This window comes from Anabas testudineus, chromosome 1, assembly GCF_900324465.2.
Source record: "Anabas testudineus chromosome 1, fAnaTes1.2, whole genome shotgun sequence".
NCBI lineage: Eukaryota > Metazoa > Chordata > Actinopteri > Anabantiformes > Anabantidae > Anabas > Anabas testudineus.
Window position 1 is genome coordinate 591779 of NC_046610.1, and position 17997 is coordinate 609775.

The 17997-nt window shown below is 40.7% G+C and overlaps 1 protein-coding gene across 19 annotated transcripts; it reads right to left on the reverse strand.

The window, feature by feature from the left end:
• Positions 1–6: 6 nt before the first annotated feature.
• Positions 7–15748, reverse strand: LOC113161604 (sodium/calcium exchanger 1-like). Of its 19 annotated transcripts, none has more exons than XM_026359299.1 (10): positions 13947–15748; positions 11144–11250; positions 8529–8549; positions 8378–8395; positions 8256–8270; positions 6501–6569; positions 5906–6033; positions 3269–3368; positions 2655–2924; positions 7–1830 (listed from the first exon to the last, which is right to left on the reverse strand). In XM_026359299.1, the coding sequence occupies exons 1-10, from the start codon at positions 15746–15748 to the stop codon at positions 1454–1456; spliced, it is 2907 nt and encodes a 968-aa protein (XP_026215084.1). In that variant the 3' UTR covers positions 7–1453. The 19 variants fall into 19 exon arrangements, with proteins under 19 accessions (XP_026215084.1, XP_026215085.1, XP_026215087.1 ...); XM_026359300.1 differs by lacking the exon at positions 8256–8270 and adding an exon at positions 7608–7614 and having other exon boundaries at positions 6501–6594; positions 8374–8395; positions 13947–15499; XM_026359302.1 differs by lacking the exon at positions 8256–8270 and adding an exon at positions 7676–7695 and having other exon boundaries at positions 6501–6572; positions 8374–8395; positions 13947–15499.
• Positions 15749–17997: the final 2249 nt, after the last annotated feature.

Consider the following 17997-nt stretch of genomic DNA (forward strand, 5'->3'; position numbering starts at 1 on the left):
ACAAACTTGCTGTTTTACTGTTTTATGGCCTGATGACTTAGGTGTGGAGATGTTTCTCCACAATAGACAAAATGATGCTATATCAGAGAAGTGTGTTCATAACTGAAGTATCTCAACATGCTCCATAAGAAACTTAGTTTTGTTCAGTTTATCATTTTTATCAAATCACATTAAGAAAAAAATGTGACTAAGGCTCAGTCAGCGATCAGTTTGGACCAATCAGAGAGCAGAATAATTTATATACATTCAGGACAAAAGGTGACATCACCTACTATACTTTAATAAATGCTGCATCCCGTAACCGATAAAAAGAAACTTGTCTTGTTTACATCACAGGGCAGTTTCCAAATCACCAGTCACATCACAGAACATCATGGATCGTCTCTTCTTCTGAGTGAACTTTGAGGATACGTATCATTACGTATCGCTCACACACAATCATACACTCGAGTTCACTGCTGCAGCAGAGAGCATCTGTTTCACAGGGTTTGTGGTCTGTATGGCTTTAACACCAAATCAGAGTTATCTTTTGCTGCTCTTCTTTGATTTCTGAAAAGTTACTACACACTATCTCTAACTCAGTGCAGATATTCGTGCACATGCAACACTACTGCTGCAGTCGTCTTTGACATCAAAAGTCCTGCAGATTTTCAGAAGCCTACAGCACCAGCTGCTTGTGAGACACACACACTATAGTGGTTGTGGCTCAAAATGGACAAAATACAACTGGTTTATGTTATACATAAATTAAAGGTACAGCAGGAGGATTGATAACACAGGTAGATGTCTTTAAATGTTTGGGAGGTATGCGATGATGAGGACGGTAAATCTTGGAGGTCTCCAACAGTCCAATATGGACACCAGAGCACTGAACAGAACTAAGAATCTCTATGAATATAACCCTTAAAACCTCAAAAGAACTGTACAATTATAGTAGATACTTGTCAAAATAGAAACTTAACATATTCATGAGAACCTTTAGGAATCCATTGACAAGACACAGAACAAAACCTGTTTAAATCATCACACTTTGACAGGAAGCTGTTTTTTAGACATGTATCCAAACTCTTAGAATAATCAGAAATTAAAGGAACCAGTCAAAATGTTCAGGAAGCTATCAGAACCTAGCAGAACCCTTTGAAGTTAAATGAAACGCTCCAGACAAATAAGATACGACAAAGGATTAGAACATTTGCATTAAGAACTCGTGGAATCCTTCAGGCACCTATTATACCCTAACAACATGAAAACGATCAGAATATAGGAGTTCAATCAACATTTCAGAGACCTGCCATGAAGTTAGATGTTGTTAAGAACCAACAGTCAGGAATCCGTTACCACCTTTAGAGAAATAACAGAAATTATAGGAACCTGTCTAAATACAGGAACTATTCTATCAGAACTGTTCATCATAAACCCGTTGAACTACTTGATCCGAAGTACAGTATAATTCTTAGAAGCCTTTTACATGGCAGTAGGCCTCCAGCGAGGAGAAGATGATGTACATCAACCACAGGCTGAAGAACAAAGAGGTGGTGAGGATCTTTGGGACTCGTGGTCCACCGAGTTCCCCACCAATCTCAGGTCGGCGGCGGTAAATGAGAACAGCGATACAGATGAAGGCAAAGATGGTGAAGAGTGTGACTGAGAAGGCCAGTGTGCCCGGGTCGACTTTGAACTCCTGGCCCTTGGAGTAATGGTATACGGCAGCGATGGACCAGGCCACGCCAATACCCAGGAAGACGTTGACAGCGTTACTTCCAGTCACGTTGCCAATGGAGGCGTCAGCATATTGGTCCTGAATGGCTGCCACCTTACTCGCAAATGTGTCTGATGGAGAAAGAAAGTAGAAAGAGGATGAGATGTTTGAGATTCACATACCTGCTGCAACCTTACTTTTAATATGCTGTATTCATTTGCTTTAAATAGAACTGGTGTAGTTTAACACTGAGAGTATCCAGAAATTGACCTAAATAATGTTTTTACTTATCTCTGAGTCAAAAGGAAGGTAAATATATAATTTAGCAAGAAGACATTGAACATAAGTAGAAATATGGCTGAGTCACGAGTTTATCGTGATTCCCTGCATCTATATTCCTGTGCCGTTAGCTGTAATGGCTATTAGCACCCACTATAGTATCACCAGACACTCATGGGGATTTACAGCAGTTCTAAAGACATACTGTATGTTTACATTCTTTACGTTGGACAGTCTTATACATTATGTAGACACACATTCTAATAAACCTTTCAGGAAGCTCAAAACATACTTCCTACACACTTTGCGTCAATTTTGTCATCCATCAGTGTCAATAATAGCCCAGGGGTTCCAAACTTGGCCCTTAAGGCCTGCTGTCCTGCTTGTTTTCCAACTATTCTCGCATCTGATCCAGGTAAACAGCAGAGTTTAGGGTTGGAATAAGCAGAAAACAAGCAAGGCAGTGAAACTTGAGGACCAGATTTGGGAACTGCTGATCCATTGAGACTGTTCAAGGGACATGTGTTGGCAAACACGTCACTCACATACAACACACATACACATTCATATGCACATGTATACTGTAAAGCTGCTTCCAACAACACTATCTGCTAAATTAGTGGATTGCTTTTCAAAGACTCCAAAAGGAAGTAGTAGTAGTAGCTTGGCATCAGACCTGGTACAGAAGTGCCCAAAGCCACAAACACCACAGCGGTGACAGAGTCTTTGAGACCAACGGTGCAACCGAAGTGTGATGCCAGGTCACCAATCACCGCTGTCAGGAGGCCGATAACGAGGATGGAGACGACAAAGCAGGCCCAGCCATTCCAGTAGTCAGTGGGAGGCACGAAGGCAAACAGAAGCTTCCAGAAGATGGTTAGAAAATGCATGACATAGTCAAAACAGGAGGGAAGCTTCTCCTCACCACATTCATCATCATCATCACCTGAAGAGTAGAGGGAAGAAGAGAAGGGAGTCACTGTGGATTCATTCTCCAAAGATGTCAGACTTTAATCCTGTAAAAGGCAACCAAAAAGGATCCTGTGTTCTTTGCTACCCCTAACATGTCCTTAGCTGTACTAGCACAACACAACAGAAAGTACCAGCGTACGTACGAAAGTACGTAAGACGTGCGGCTGGTTAGTGTAGTGGTAACATCACCACCTCCCATGTGGGAGACTGGGTCTAGAGACTACCCTTGTAAGTCACTTTGGATAGAAGCGTCTGCTAAATGACTAAATGTAAATGTAAGAAAGACTTGAGCTTAGCTCCCATGACTTGTTTTTGTACCAGAGTTGACTGTGATGGCTTCCACAAACTGCTCTCTCCAGCTGTTTGTCCCAATTAGCAGTGCCAGGTTAGTCTTCTTGATGAGTTTATCCACAGTGCTCTGAAAGACAGGAAACATAACTTTGAATCAAAAGTTATGTTCAAGAGGCAGGAATTGCTCAAAAGGGCGACACTAAAACTAATAGGGCAGGAATGGAGTTTGAAATGATTGGGTCAATACTGAGGAATGAGGACAATCAGAAGGAGGTGAATAGATTGGAACAAAGAAATAGGACATTCTTTTTACCAGTTGGAAATCTGATTTTATGCACTGACTCCACCCACTCCAACACAGTAGGTGGCAGTATGCACATGTTTTGACTGTCTGCCAATAAAAGGAAAGAAGAAGAAGAAACCCTCCTGTTGCTGCTGCTGGCTCCTGCCATGTGCTCTGGTTGTAGGCCTCTTTTTCCTGCTTCATAGGTGAGTGGGTTAGAGAATAGTGTCTTGGTAGTAAGACGTTACATTTGGTGTGTCTGCTAGTTGTGAAGACTGTTTAGGTGCGCCATGAGATTCTTAAGAGGAACCCAGTTGTAACTCAAGTCATTCTCTGGTCTTGGGTGGTGGGCCGACGGCTGCTAAAAATGTTTAAGAGATAACTTCTAATCAACTTGCTGTTTTTGCAGTTTTTTTGTGATTATTGTTTCTTTAATGACATTATTTTGCTTTCATTTCATATGCTGCCTGTTCTAAAATGTATATTTAATATTTTTTCAGTTTTTATTTAGTTATAATAATTTTCCAGATGCACTGAGGAGGTTCATCACCCCGAGTGAGGTCCCTGGTTTGAGGCACCGGGACACGTGAGAGACTTTCCTGTTTACTGTGAGTGCGATTAGGTGGTGGAACTGGTGTTGAGTATATTGACCGACCCAAAAAAAGCTCCCTAGAGCAGTCTTCAGCCGTATTCACTTCAGAATAAAATGCCTTTTATGCATTTCATGTAACTTTTTTCTTGCAGCCATAATTTGCTCTTACTTTATTTTTTTAAATGTAGTCTCTTCACCACTAAGTAAACAAGCCTGTGCTCATCCTGTACATTTACGGTTGTTACTTGGGTGATATTTCTGTGAAACGCCTATTTTCTTCCACAATGTAAACTCTGAAGCTTTGAGCCTAAATTAAATTTGACAGTATTAACCATGTTTAAGAAATCAATATTATTAGAATTCAACCTGCAAGTAGAAAAAAGGGGTTAGCAGTAGCACGTCTAAATTATCTAAAGTAAAAAGTATTGATATAAAGAAAAAGTTTCTGAAATGTCTAAAATGTTTTTTGAGACTTAAATATTAAGATAGATAGATAGAAGTCACATATGTAAATTATATAAGATATATGAAACCAAAATCTGCAGTTTAGCTTAGTATAATGACTAGAAGCGGTACAAAATTTTATTTACAATCTACAGTGGGAATTTCATGGTTTTCTGCATTAATTTGTCATAAAATGTGATCTGTTCTTCATCTATGTCAAGAATATTAACACATATGTGCCTAAAATAACAACAAACAAAAAAAAATTCAGGTCTTTATTGAGAACAACCAAAAGCTAATTGAAGTCAGGTGTTAGCATAAGTTAAGAAAAAGGTGTGGACTAGAGGTACTTCGACTGACAAAAACCACTCAAACCTTTTGAGTTTGCTCCACAAAAGAAATGTCTCGCCAAAAGGAGCTTTCAGATAATCTACGATCTAGAATTGTTCATTTACATGAAGCTGGAAAGGGTTACAAAGTGATTTGTCCACAGTCGGCTACTCTAACAAGAAGTGGATGGCCAATCAAAATGACCCCAAGAGCACAACAAACACTCATCAATGAGGTAAAGAAACAAAAGGTAAAACATTGAACAAGCAGTGTGTCTATGGCAGGACACCACGAAGGAAGCTGCTGCTCACTAAAAAGAAGATTGCTGCACGACTGAAGTTAGTCAAAGAACACTTTAACACTCCACAGCAGTACTGGCAAAATGTTTAGTGGACTGACGAAACTATAAAATATTGAACCATTTGGAAAGAACACACAGCACTACATCTGGTGTAAAAAGGTCACTGCATAGCACCAAGAAAACATAATCCCAATTATAAAGTACGGTAGAGGAACCATAATGATTTGGGCCTGCTTTTCTGCATCAGGGCCTGGCCAGCCTGCAGTGATTGGGGGAAAATGAATTTTATACTGAAATTTATACTGAAATTCTTCAACATAATGTGAGAGTGTCTGTACGTCAACAGAAACTCTAGAAGTTGGTGATGCTACAGGACAATGACCCAAAACACAACAGAATGACTTCAGAAAAATAAAATCAGCCTTATGGAGTGGATCACTGTGAGGTTTTTAAGGTTGTTCCTAATAAAGATATGAAAGATCAGAATTTTGATTTGTGTTTTTTATTTTAGGCTCTTTATATTTGTTAATACTCTTGACCTGGATGAAAATCAGATCACATTTTAGTGTGGTGTCAATCTGAGGGGCAGGAATGCTGAATACGTTTAGTAACTACGAAATTGTCTATTCATCCTGTGAACCCAAAGTTTATATATTATTATTATTATTATTATTATTAGTAATAATAATAATTATTGTGACAAACTGATCCCACCTTGAACTCATATGACTCCTCTATGATAACCTCCAGTTTGACATGTTCGCCCAGCATTGGTCTGCCCATCTCTGCGATCCGCCGCTCCTCCTCCTCCCTCTTGGTCAAAATCTCCTCGCCCCCCTCCTCTAGAGAGAGAGGGTTTCATGGTGGGTCACACAGGTATTGAGAAAGGCAAAAGAAACTGGACAGATGGAAAAATGTTCACTGGAGGGACTGGATAGAAAAAATGGTTGGATGGTTTCTAATAGATAGAATGATAGAGGGATGAACAACTAGATGAACTGAAGATAAGAAGATAAACTGTATTGGTGGACACTCAGATGAAAAGATGAATGATGGATAAATGAGATACGCAGAAGGATGGATGATTGGATGACAGGACCGAGTTCTATATGGTTGGACTATTGGAAACACTGATTGGTGGATGGATGAACAAACTGACTCAGGAATGGTTGGAAGAGTAGAACTTAAGGATGGAAACACAAATAGATAAATGCACAGATGAAAGATGGGTGAACTGTTAACCAATGACTGGAGAGATGACTGAAAATCTACATAGATGGATGGAAAGTTAGAAAGATGATGAAAGTACCATTCATATTGATGGTGGCAAATGGGGCAGTGTGGTCTCGTCCCTGGACCTTCCTGTAGATGTCTTTGCCTGAACAGGTGAACAGAAACCAATTCTACTGAAACCAGATGACTGTCAAAATCACAGTAAAGGTGACTTCATTCAAAAGTCGGGTGTCATGTTGTGATGAAGCTGCCGCGAACTCAAATAAGCAGCATGATAGTGATAGTATGTGTAATTGAATTAACATTATAGTGTAATGAGCTACTGTCTCTTCACATCCCTTCATGAGGCTGTAGAGGAAAATGTTGCTGTGACCAAGAAGAATTTTGAAACTCTAAGAATCAGTCTCAGGTTGGAAAATGGAGCATGCTCATTGTGACAAGACCTCACAGCAGAGGACTTCCCATCAGCCTCGGCAGTGGAGGAAGTCATGGGTCAAGTTGGTGAAGAGAAATGAATGACGACATGACAAGATCAGTGAGATCAGCAGTGTTGGCTGTGAAGTATTGATGCATGCAGTCAAACAACAAGTTCAACACCTTTTTATAAGCTGTGAGTAATAAGTAATACAATACATTTTACAGTAGCAACACACTAAGAACCTCTGTTGGAAAACTGGTGGGCAATGAGCAATAAATAATGGATTAATGAACAAACTGCTTTGATAAATTACTCAACACTAGCTAAACCGCCACTTTAATTCTGATAGTCAGTGTAGTTATTACACTTACAGTTTATTGTACACTTACCAATAAAGAATTTGGAGTCGCATAGAAACAACCATGTTTTTGAAAAAATAAACAAACAAACAAATCAGATTGGATAACATCAGATTGATCAGAAATAAAATGTAGACGTTAATATTGTAAAAGACCTAAGTAGCTTTAAACAACTTTTATCATCAGCAGACATTAATACTGTCTTCCAATATGCTAATGTAATTTTATTCATTTAGGTCATACAGGACATCCACTCCAACTGCGATCAGACTCTGTAACCTCTGTGCAAGTTACACCTGTATAGCACTCAGCCACAGTTCACTGCAGAGCCCATAATCTCTCATATATACATTTTTGTTTTCATTGCTATATTCACGTCTGTATGCTCAACGCTCACGTGCAGTACTGTCTGTCTGGCACTCTTCATGCTAGTTGTCATGTGCTATTACTCTGAACAATCCGTCTCAACTCCCCGAGCAGTACCCCTCTCTGTCCTGTTATTTTTTCATCTGTGGCTCTTCTTGGTTCTGTGTTCATGGCTCAGTGTTGGATCATAAAAGTATTATCTTAAAAGGAGAACTCATTAGAAACCTTTTTCAATGATGGCAACACAGCTGAGGATATATATGTTTCCATTAAAAACCTACATTTCTGTGGACTGTGATGTTCTTAATATGAATCGTTTCACACTGTTCTACTGAAGGTCAGGTTTATGTAAACTCTGTGTTTCCAGATGTCCTTGGCATTTCATATGTGCTTTATGCCAGAAGGAGAGAATCTTATTTGTGTTAGTTTGAAATCTAGTGAAATATTTTCTTCTGTTTTTCTCTGACAGTCACTTCGGTTAGTAGTTTTTGGCTGAAGAAGTAGGAATAAAGTAATGTTTGGGATACTTCACTTGCAGACACTGCACTGAAAAAACTTTTTATATTTGAGAATTACACGAGTTTATACTGTGACATTCAAGTGCTGCATATCTGTTATATCATACACACTGTTGCTTTAAGTGTCTAAACACTTTAAAGCAAACCACTACACCACTGAGGTGTCTTACCATATAGCTGTTTGTCTATTAGGAAGTCATACAAAAAGCATAAATTAGCTCAGGTGCAACAGTAAATATTCCCATATTACTTAAAAGCAGATAGATTGTGTACAGACATTGAGTTCACCTACCTGTTCTTACAAAGCCACCTAAAAGAGAGAACATATGAAACTTAATCAAAACGTGTTGTTGGTATTTACTGAATACAACAATCCTCAAAATGACAATAATGGAATGACAACAGTCAGCAGGACAGAAAGCAGAAGGATTCGAGCAGCTTACCAACTTCCTGAAGCAAAACAGCTGAAGAGGAGAAACAGACAAATAAAAGACATCAGAGAGACAAAAACAAGAAAAAAAAGAGAACAAAACTGAGTTTCAGTTCACTTATAGCAGCTGGACAAGTTTAATTTAGCCTCTTGTAACCTCATATGGTTGGAATAAGACTCATCAAAACCCCATAAATACTTTATACTTTCAGTCTAGTACGAAGTTTAGTATTTAATTCAAACAACATTCTGTGACACAAATATAGACACGGGCAGGTTTAATATGACAGGGTTAAACAGTCTGCAGAGGACAGAACAAAACACCTGGTCTAATTAGCCCTTACCAAATTATTCTGACTTGCCTAACCAACCATGTCATGGCTCAACTACGTCCGTATCAATTGTAACTAGTTTCAATGAGAACGAACTAGTCCTTACCTGTACAGAATAGTTCTAACCTGTCCTAAAGTTTGAAGTACAGCCCCTGTCAAACCTGTCAGAAGTGTCCCAGAAGTGCTCTTTGGTGGGATTGAACTAGATTAAGGTACTTGAAGGTGTTTCATTTCTTATCTTCTTATAGATAGTATAAGATAATAATAAGGTATATAAGTTATATAACTTTAGTGTGAATTTCTCCAAAGAGGTGGGAATACCTAGAACTCACTGGCATTCTCTTCAAATTGAAGAACCTTTTTGGATTGTAATATCATAACCCGGACGACAAAGCATTTCCTCAGACTTGTGTAATGTACTCTGACCTTTTCTTACCTGTTTAATATGTGCCACCCAGTCACAACATATTAAAATCTGTCAGAACATTTCTAAACATACCAAGATGACCCCAGTCTGTAAATACAGTATGTCTGTCCAGTCCTAAGGCCTCCTACCCACTCCTATCCTGTCCTAACCATTGCCAGGCAGTCCAACCTGTTAATATATAGACCTTTAAAGACCAACATGCCCCAGGTGGTCTTCACTGTTCCCAAATGGCTCCAACATTTCCAAACCTGTTTCAGCATTCGTTTACCAGGCCACCACTTCCTGTTTAATCAATCCTAACCTGACCCAGTCAACAAATCTACACTGACCTGAAACAGTCCTAACTGGTCAAGACCACTCTTGTTGGGACCTTTAGTGACTTGTTCTTACTTATCAACATTACTTACTTACTTGTCTTAACCTGTTTGAACCAGTGTTCAGCAGCCAAAACCAATCGTTCAAAAATCCCCCTGCTAGTAACTAATACTATGTTCAGCTGATGGAATTGTGAAGGAGGAGGCAGCAGAGCAACAGCAGTGAGAGTTTACTGAACAAAAAAGGCAAAGAGCTCTGCGACGTAGATAAAGCAAAGGTCAAAACCATTAGAGGTCAAGCTGCCACTTCACACCTGTCCATCTCCTCCTGTTCCAATATGGCTCCTGCAGCTCTATGTAGAAGCTGGCCTGTTTATCGTACTCCTCATGGTCAATTATTCTAACAGCTATGGTCTTCCTGCAGAAAGAGTACAGACAACAGTAGGAGCAGGGGTCAGGGTTCATGCATTGGTTCAGCGACACACATTCAAACACACTTGTAGAGGTTATGTTGTCTTAGTCACTGTTGTGTCACCATAGAAACAAGGGGAGGAACTCACCTCATCAAGCCTGTAGGGATCAAACTGAGGTCAAAGTCACAATGAAAGAAATCTGATGGTTTCATCTTATCACCTACGTTCATGGAGCAGCACATTGTGCTTAAGCTAATGACACACAAACGCACGCATCATGTCCTTATTAAGCACAACCATCAAACATTCATTCAAGTGGTGTTTAAAAAATAAGTGTAATAACTAGTTGAACCTTCTCTGGCAGCAAAAACCTACAACAATTTTCCTATAGCTGTAGTCGAGGATCAGACCAGCACATATGGGAAAATTCTTCATCACAGAATGATGCTCATTCCATTGGGGTGATGTCTTATGTTGGTACGCTCCCTAAACTCCCTTTAATGCCATGCATAGCTTTATGCTAAAGTCACAGTGAGTGACCTCGAGGGATGTTCCCACTAGATGTCCTAAACATATTCTGTGAGGATCCATGGTCCAGAGTTCCTCCTGGATTTTCTAAAGCACAGCTATTGTTGTCTGCTCCCAAATGATGCTCTACCAGTTACTAAATTCAAAGATTCACCTACTTTTTTCCATCAGCACTTTGAATATTTAAAAGGAGTGTGTTTAATAAAGATATAAAAAATGATAGTTGTCTGTGTGTTATTAGTTTATGCACATGACATCTGTGTGTTTACATTGTACAACTACAGTATCACCACGTTACTGTGATGGTGACATCCATTTCTCACTAGAGATAATGTGGAACTCACACTGAATCATATCAGCGTGTTTCATGTCTGCACATTCATATTTCACTGTTTTACCCCATTGACTCAATAAGAGTTGTTTTGTCCTTAGCTTCAGTGAATCATTCAGAATGTGCTACATTCATTGTGACTTTGACAATAAAGTATAATTATCGTTAACAGTTGAATCTACGTTTTTTCCCTTTGAGGCTTCTAGGTGAGTTTAGTTTCACAGAGGTCAAAGTTTATTAGTAATGGAGTCAGGGTCACAGCACAGGAAGGGGACTCCCCCACCTTTCCTCTCACTCATCTCCAGCAGCTGAGGCTCTCCGATCTCTAGGAAGAAGTTCTTGTTTTTCTCATATTCCTCATCATCAATTATATTGATCTGAATAGTTTTACTGAAACAGAAACAAAGAAAGAAACATTGCAGGAAGAAATGTCTGAGACGTGGTGACGCAACAGAAACAAGTGAATAAAATGACATCAAAGACATTTCCTGGAAAAAATGGATGTGCAAATTTCATTGGTTGAAATGTACTCTTTGTTCTACTAAACCTGGCAAATGCCTGTTTGTTCTTGACCAACATGAATTCTGATCGGACCGTTCTGACCACAGGTCCGATTTAAACAGATCAAAGGTCACGTATGAGAGTGGACGAGATCTGATATGAAGAAAAGTGTGAATGTAGCCGTTTCCTTCCAGTCCAGATCTTAAGTCACTGTTGAAACCTGACGACACCGTTTTTTATTTCCTGCCTTCGAGTGTTGGAGGCCTCAGTGAGCTGCAGGCTACAAGACCTCATTGGACAGAGCCAGTGTGCCAGCGGCGTGGAAACAGAACTTTGCCTTCATCCATTTGCATGTTTTTTTAATTTCAGCAGATTGATGGTTTGGAGGATTTGTCTCTGGGGTTGAAGGCCACCGCATGTTGTCTAAATGCTTCGTTGTTCTGCAAAGACGTTTTCTCTCCCAAACGCACAGAATGAACCAGGTTAAAGTAGGAGGCTGACAGTTCTGTGAGTTCTCAAATGCCAGCTACCATTTTACTAGAACCCTAAATCATTTGATTTACTGTCGATATAAAAACACTGATTAGTGGAGCTGTGGGGAAAATGCGACAGTCCGACTGCTGTTTATCTCTGCAGTTTTACAAGAGTCTGATCAGTTTTCTGTGGAGGAACAGACAGAAGTTGAGATAAAGCGCATGTTGGGTTTGGACACGTTGCAGGCAGCCAGCAGCGACCTCCGTGGTTGTTGACTTGGACAGAACAGGCTGCAGTCATCTGTCTGCTTTATGGGCTGATGTTGAGACAATGAGCAGGATCCTGCTGCTGCTCAACACAAGCTGCCCTAAAAAGGAAGAGAGCTGCATGATGTTTATCTGCCCAACACACCAGGAGCTGCGCCAGTTTGGACTAAGAGCACGACAAAAGACATCTGAAACACTGAGCTGGAAATCCCCACAACAAAGATGGTCTAAGTTAAGGTGGGAGACGGAAACGAGGAGGAGATGCACACTAACCACAAGTTAAAGAGGTGGGCTCCACCTTTTTATTCTGTCAATACTAATGTTGTCACAATTTGAATAAACCCAAAGAATAAATCTGAGTGCAGAGGTGGAGATATTCAGACTCTTAGTCTGAAATCAGCCTGATCTAGTAAGCCCCCTAAACTAGATCTGTTCCCCCTGCTTCGTGGGTCTGACGGTGTGTGATGCAGCCTCCCACAGCTGCTAGTGGAGCTGAGGCCCTTGTGGTTTCTTTACTGTCCTCTGGATGATGACTCTGCCGTGGTGCTGCACACTTGGCTAAAACGATTGATGATTTTGAACCTTAGCATGCTATAGTGTTTGTCATGTTCATCATCAACACCAAATGTCTGTTTTTAGTTTTTAAATCTACTGAACACCATAGACTGAAACCTAATAAGCCGGACCCTGATTCTAACTCAAGCTTTTAAAAATATTTTTATAAGAAACTAGTTTAGAAATGTAAAAAGGCACCACTGTGTCTGATGAGCTTCTGTGTTCCTATTCTGACTGAGAGGAGCCTCAGAGACCATGGTTCAGTTTCATGTGTGTTGGAGCAGCAGATGGTGCCTCTGCCTCCTCACATTGACTGCAGGCTCCGTCCTGCTGTCTGAAAGGACGGTCACACACCCACTATTCTAGTCACTGCTTTTAAATTTACATTGATTGCACAATATTAACACATGAGCATCAACACAGAATATTGTCTGCTCCACTAACAGGTGTCCAGCTGCTACGTTGATCGGTCTATATAAGGCAGCTCATTCTGTGTAAATGTAGGGCAGCGTCCTCATTAATAAACGGAAATAAGCGTGGCGCCTTTTCCATTTCAAGATGTCATCTTCTTCCTTTACAGCCAGGGGCCGTGTTTATGCTCTGGAAATAAATGTGTTGTCATTGCATTCTTGCTGCCCACAGACATGGAAAGAGTCTATAAAGAGCTACAGGAGGTATGTAAACCTGAGGTTAGCAGTCACATGACCAGGCAGAGATGGACCAGGAAAAGGAACAGGTGTGCAGGTGTTCTGCTCCACAATAAATAGAACCCTGTGTGCTGTGGTAAAGAAAATACTTATTGATCAACCACCAAATCAAACACCTGATCAGATTTGACCATGTTTGTAGGTTGATTAATCTGTTGGAGATGGAGGAACTGGCAGACAGAAAGTGTGCGTTTATGTCAAATAGGACCGTTTCTGTAAAGTGGTGTTCTGTCAGTCAGTCACAACAGAGAGCAAAGCTCAGGAGATGAGGTAGACAAACACATGTACAGGTACGGTAGGAGAAAACCATTTTAAAACGTTTTGATGGTGCAAAATAAGCTTACGTATCAGTCCTGACTGACCAACCCAGTACAAGCACAGTCTGTCTGTTTATTGTCTGACTGTTGTTGTTTCTTTACCTGACAGTGCACTGCAGGTGGACTCATCTACAAGAATATAACCCTTTACTTAGAATCTCAACAGATCATTGATGATGAAGTAAGACCAAGTCACATGATCATATGCATTTTCACTACTTCCTCATCATTCATTACTGGAGATGTGTAAGACAATAAGTACTTACAAGATTTCGTCGTTCTCGAATTCCAGGACTCCATGTGTGTCCTCAAAGTCCTCTCCACCTCCTTTAGCTGTCCCCTCTATGGTCTTGTACGGCACCATTACAACGCCGCGAGCTCCTGAGGTTCGGATCACCTTCACCTCCATCACGCCCACGCTCTCACTCACTGTCACCACCGGCTCCTCAAACATAAAGATTCCAGCGTGGTCGTCATCAAAGATGGTGACAGTGGCAGTGCATGGCAGACCTAAACCTGCGAGGGTGTCAACATGGTTTTCTTCGTGCTTCTCTGAGTCAGCGTCCTCTGAGACCTTCACGTTGCTCAGGTGAACCAAAAAATGTTCATCTTCCTCAAAAATGTCATCATCAATAATGTCAATGCGGATTTCCTTTTCGGTCTCACCTGGTTTGAACACAATAGTTCCTTCAGTGAACTGGTAGTCTGAGCCGGCATTTGCAGTGCCATCTTCAGTCCGGTAATCCACTGACACCGTGTTCATTAAATCCCCACCACGACGCACCACGTTCAGCGCCACGCTGCCACAGTTCTCCAGACACTGGTAGGTACCAGGATCGAAGAAAACCTTGGAGGAAAAATCGTTCACTGAAACCTCAGAGCAGATATCGTGCTGAGTGGCTCTTTTGGCTTGGTCAGCGGCGTGCTTCTTTAGGATGTTCCCTGCTCCTGTCATGATCCTGGTTGCTTGACAGCGGTAGAACGCTCGACTCTTCTGTTGCTGGTTTAAAACTTGATAATTAGCCAGCTCCATCAACTGCTCCATTTCCTTCTCTGGATACTTCTGTTTCAGCTCCTTCAGTATCCTGGCTACCTCTTTGCGGGACTCTTCCTCATCTATTTCCTTCATATCAAAAACAGCCTCTCCATCCAGGAACTCCTCTCCATGAGAGTTGAGCATTTTGCCATCCATTTCAATGTCGACCTTTGAGGGAAGCTCCGGTTCTCCCTCGGTTTCGATGATCACTCTTTTCTGCTTCCCTGCTCTGTATCGTTTGTACATATATTTGTAGAAAAGAAGTCTGCGGTCAGCCACATAAGCAAAGCCAACACAAATGGGAAAGAATAAGAGTGTAAGAAGCCCCTCCCAAATCTCAACCACACCTGGAGAGAACACAGCCAGGATCAGGTACAGCCAGGTGTATGCAAAGACGCTCCAGGCGGCGGTGACAAAGAACACACGCAGGTGCTTCACCTTTCTGGTCTCTCCTTCAGGGATCACAGACACACAAAGACCAATAATGACAAACATGTTGAAGGCAGCACTTCCTACGATGGTGTTAGGCCCAAGCTCTCCGGCATCAAAGTTGTGGCCGCACACCTCAACGACTGAAAGGAGAATTTCTGGGGCCGAGGAACCGAGAGCCATTAGAGTCAGATTGGAGACCGTCTCGTTCCAGATGCGCACGGTTGTGGTGAGCTTCTCACCGTTTGGTTTCTTAATGGTGATCTGTCTCTCTTGGGAGGTGATGACCTCAATGGATGCCATAAAGCGGTCAGCGATGATGGAGACACCCAGAAACATATATGCCAACCCCACAAAGTAAATGGTGGCTCTGGCGAGGCGGTCAGTGAAGGCCGGGTTATGTGGCTTCCACACAGGCAGGATCACGCCCTCTACGCAATCAGTACTCCCACTACATTTGGTTTGGTTGCTAAATGTGATGTTTGAATTGAGAGTCACAGTAGATGCTCCTGCTGCTGCATATGGAAGTTCAACTAAGATTACGATCAGCAAGACAAACAGCTGATTGGGGGAGAAAAGCGAAGAGGTCCCTGCTTGGCTCATGGTGACTCTTGAGCTCCTTTAAACCTGTAAGACACAGAAGAAGTACTTTGGTTTTATTTGATCATGTGTGAAGCTGGACTGAAATGAACTAAATAAACATGTAAAAAGGTAAAGAGCTGCCCTCCACATGCAGATTTGATCTTAGATTGTATTATTTTCTCCATTTTTAAAGAAGAGGGACATTTCTGATCTGAAAACTCTGAAAACCAGTTAGATCAATGAAGCCTTTCCCCTTCAAAATGTGACACACGAAACACAGAATCATGCTAAAATGCAGTTTATTTGGCACAGACATAGAGATTTCACCATAAGCAGATCATCATTATCATAATATATGATTATCATAACAACACACAAGTCGGGTTATATAAAAACTGAACTAGTAAACTAAAGACCTGCTGTAGTCCAATTCATAGGAGGAAGTTTAAAGCAAGAATTGTTAGTGACTTCATGTAATCTTACATAAAATGATGAACCCCAATAACTTTCAGTGAACTTGAGAGATAAAGATAAAAGATAAAAGTATCAGTAATATTCACTAACAGTCAACAGACGGAGCTGAATGAATGTCAGGAGAGAAGAAGCAGGAGCAGTGCAAAAAGATTAAAGAGAAATGGCAGAAAAGATCACACCAACTTTATCTGTACACAACAATAATGTGGAACTGACTCGTTCAGCAGGTCTGGACCACTTGAATATTTCAGCCACTGAAAGAGAGTCGGGTGAACTGCACCAGGTTCAATCATCATCAATCATTCACCCCTGTGGGCAATTTAGAGTCACCGCTCAACTGAGCTCCAACCAGAGGATCTGCAGGAAACTCACGGTGGTCTGAACCACTTACTGCCTAAAGATAATATATAAGAGTTAATAACCAGTAAATGAGATTTAAATTGCAGTGAAAATTTATTATTTTACTATAAAGAGGTTTTTTAATTTTCTGATTGATTTTAATTTACAATAATTTCTATTTAATTGTTGAAATGAAGATTACTATAGCTGGATTATTTGTTCAGTTTATTCTATGGATTACCAATTTATAATCTAAATATCTAATTAATAATCTAAAAGTTGTTCTTCTCCTCTGTTTTCTTCACATTAATATTGTTTGGTCGACTTTTCATTAATTTATTATTCTGTTATTACATTACATAATTTATAACCCACGTGAAGGTAAAGTAAAGGTTTCTGCAGCTGTGGTACTTTAACATTAAAGTATTCAGGCTGTGTTGTTCTGAAATGATTGGACTTTACATTAAAACAGTTCCTTGTTAGTCTACATACTAAACAACATATACTCAGACCACATCGGTGTATGTGATCGTATCTCATGATGAAGGATGAAATGAAGCATTAGTAGAAAACCAGAAACCTACCCTCAATGTTCCAGTGTCTGAGAAATGATTAATGTCTGTTGTTAACAGAATCTCCACAAAAACACAAGCAGAGTTTTCATCCTGGAGGCAGAAACGCTGAAGAGCACCGAAAACAAACTGTTCCCGTCTCCTCCAGTGAAACAATAAAAGCCTGTCGGATGACAGGGGACAAGAAGCAGGAGCTCTGAAGACACTGAAACCAGCAAAGTGCTGCGTGTGAGCTCCCCCTCCTCCCTCTGTATGTGTCCATTAACACTTTCACTCCACAAACTCCATCTTCAACAACCAAAGGAAATCTGAGGAGGTGAAAGATGTTTTACTGAAACTCTGGACGCTGCACAAACCTGAAGGATTCATGACATGGAGTTAAACATGTTCCATGTAGCAGATATGGACAGGAGAGGACAGGAGCGGTTATCACGTCAAATGTAATGTCAGAGGATCATCCTGAGATTTTAGAACATACAAAACATCAGAGGAGAAAACACCCAGCTGGATCATACATGCATTGTTTTCAACCAGTGAATCAAATAGATTCTATGTTTTAGAAATTAAATGCACCTTTAAAACCTTTAAGCTCTTTTTCCAGAACAGTAAAAACCCAAGAGAAGAAGCCAACAGACCTGCAGAGAGAGCGAGGGAATCAGATCATCGTGATTGTTCTCCATAGAAACTGGACAGGTCACAGTGACAAAGCCTTTAATGTAAGAATCTACAATACCATCTGCATTCACCTGCAGCTCAACCTGCGACAGTTTCCCTCACACACGGTGATTAAAGAACTCCAGTGAACATGAGGACACACGTCTCTTAGTTCATCAGTGAACAGATTCTCGCAGATTTCGATGGAAACCGGACTGTTGGGTCCGTGCT

Bases quoted from the DNA above. Each gene is read 5' to 3' on its own strand.
- LOC113161604 (XM_026359299.1), bottom strand. From the start codon at position 15,748: ATGAGCCAAGCAGGGACCTCTTCGCTTTTCTCCCCCAATCAGCTGTTT. The intron at 6,034-6,500 runs GTACTTTCATCA...CTCTCTCTCTAG, and splicing joins TGCCACCATCAATATGAATG to AGGAGGGGGGCGAGGAGATT. The intron at 3,369-5,905 runs GTGGGATCAGTT...CCTGTCTTTCAG, and splicing joins AGGAGTCATATGAGTTCAAG to AGCACTGTGGATAAACTCAT.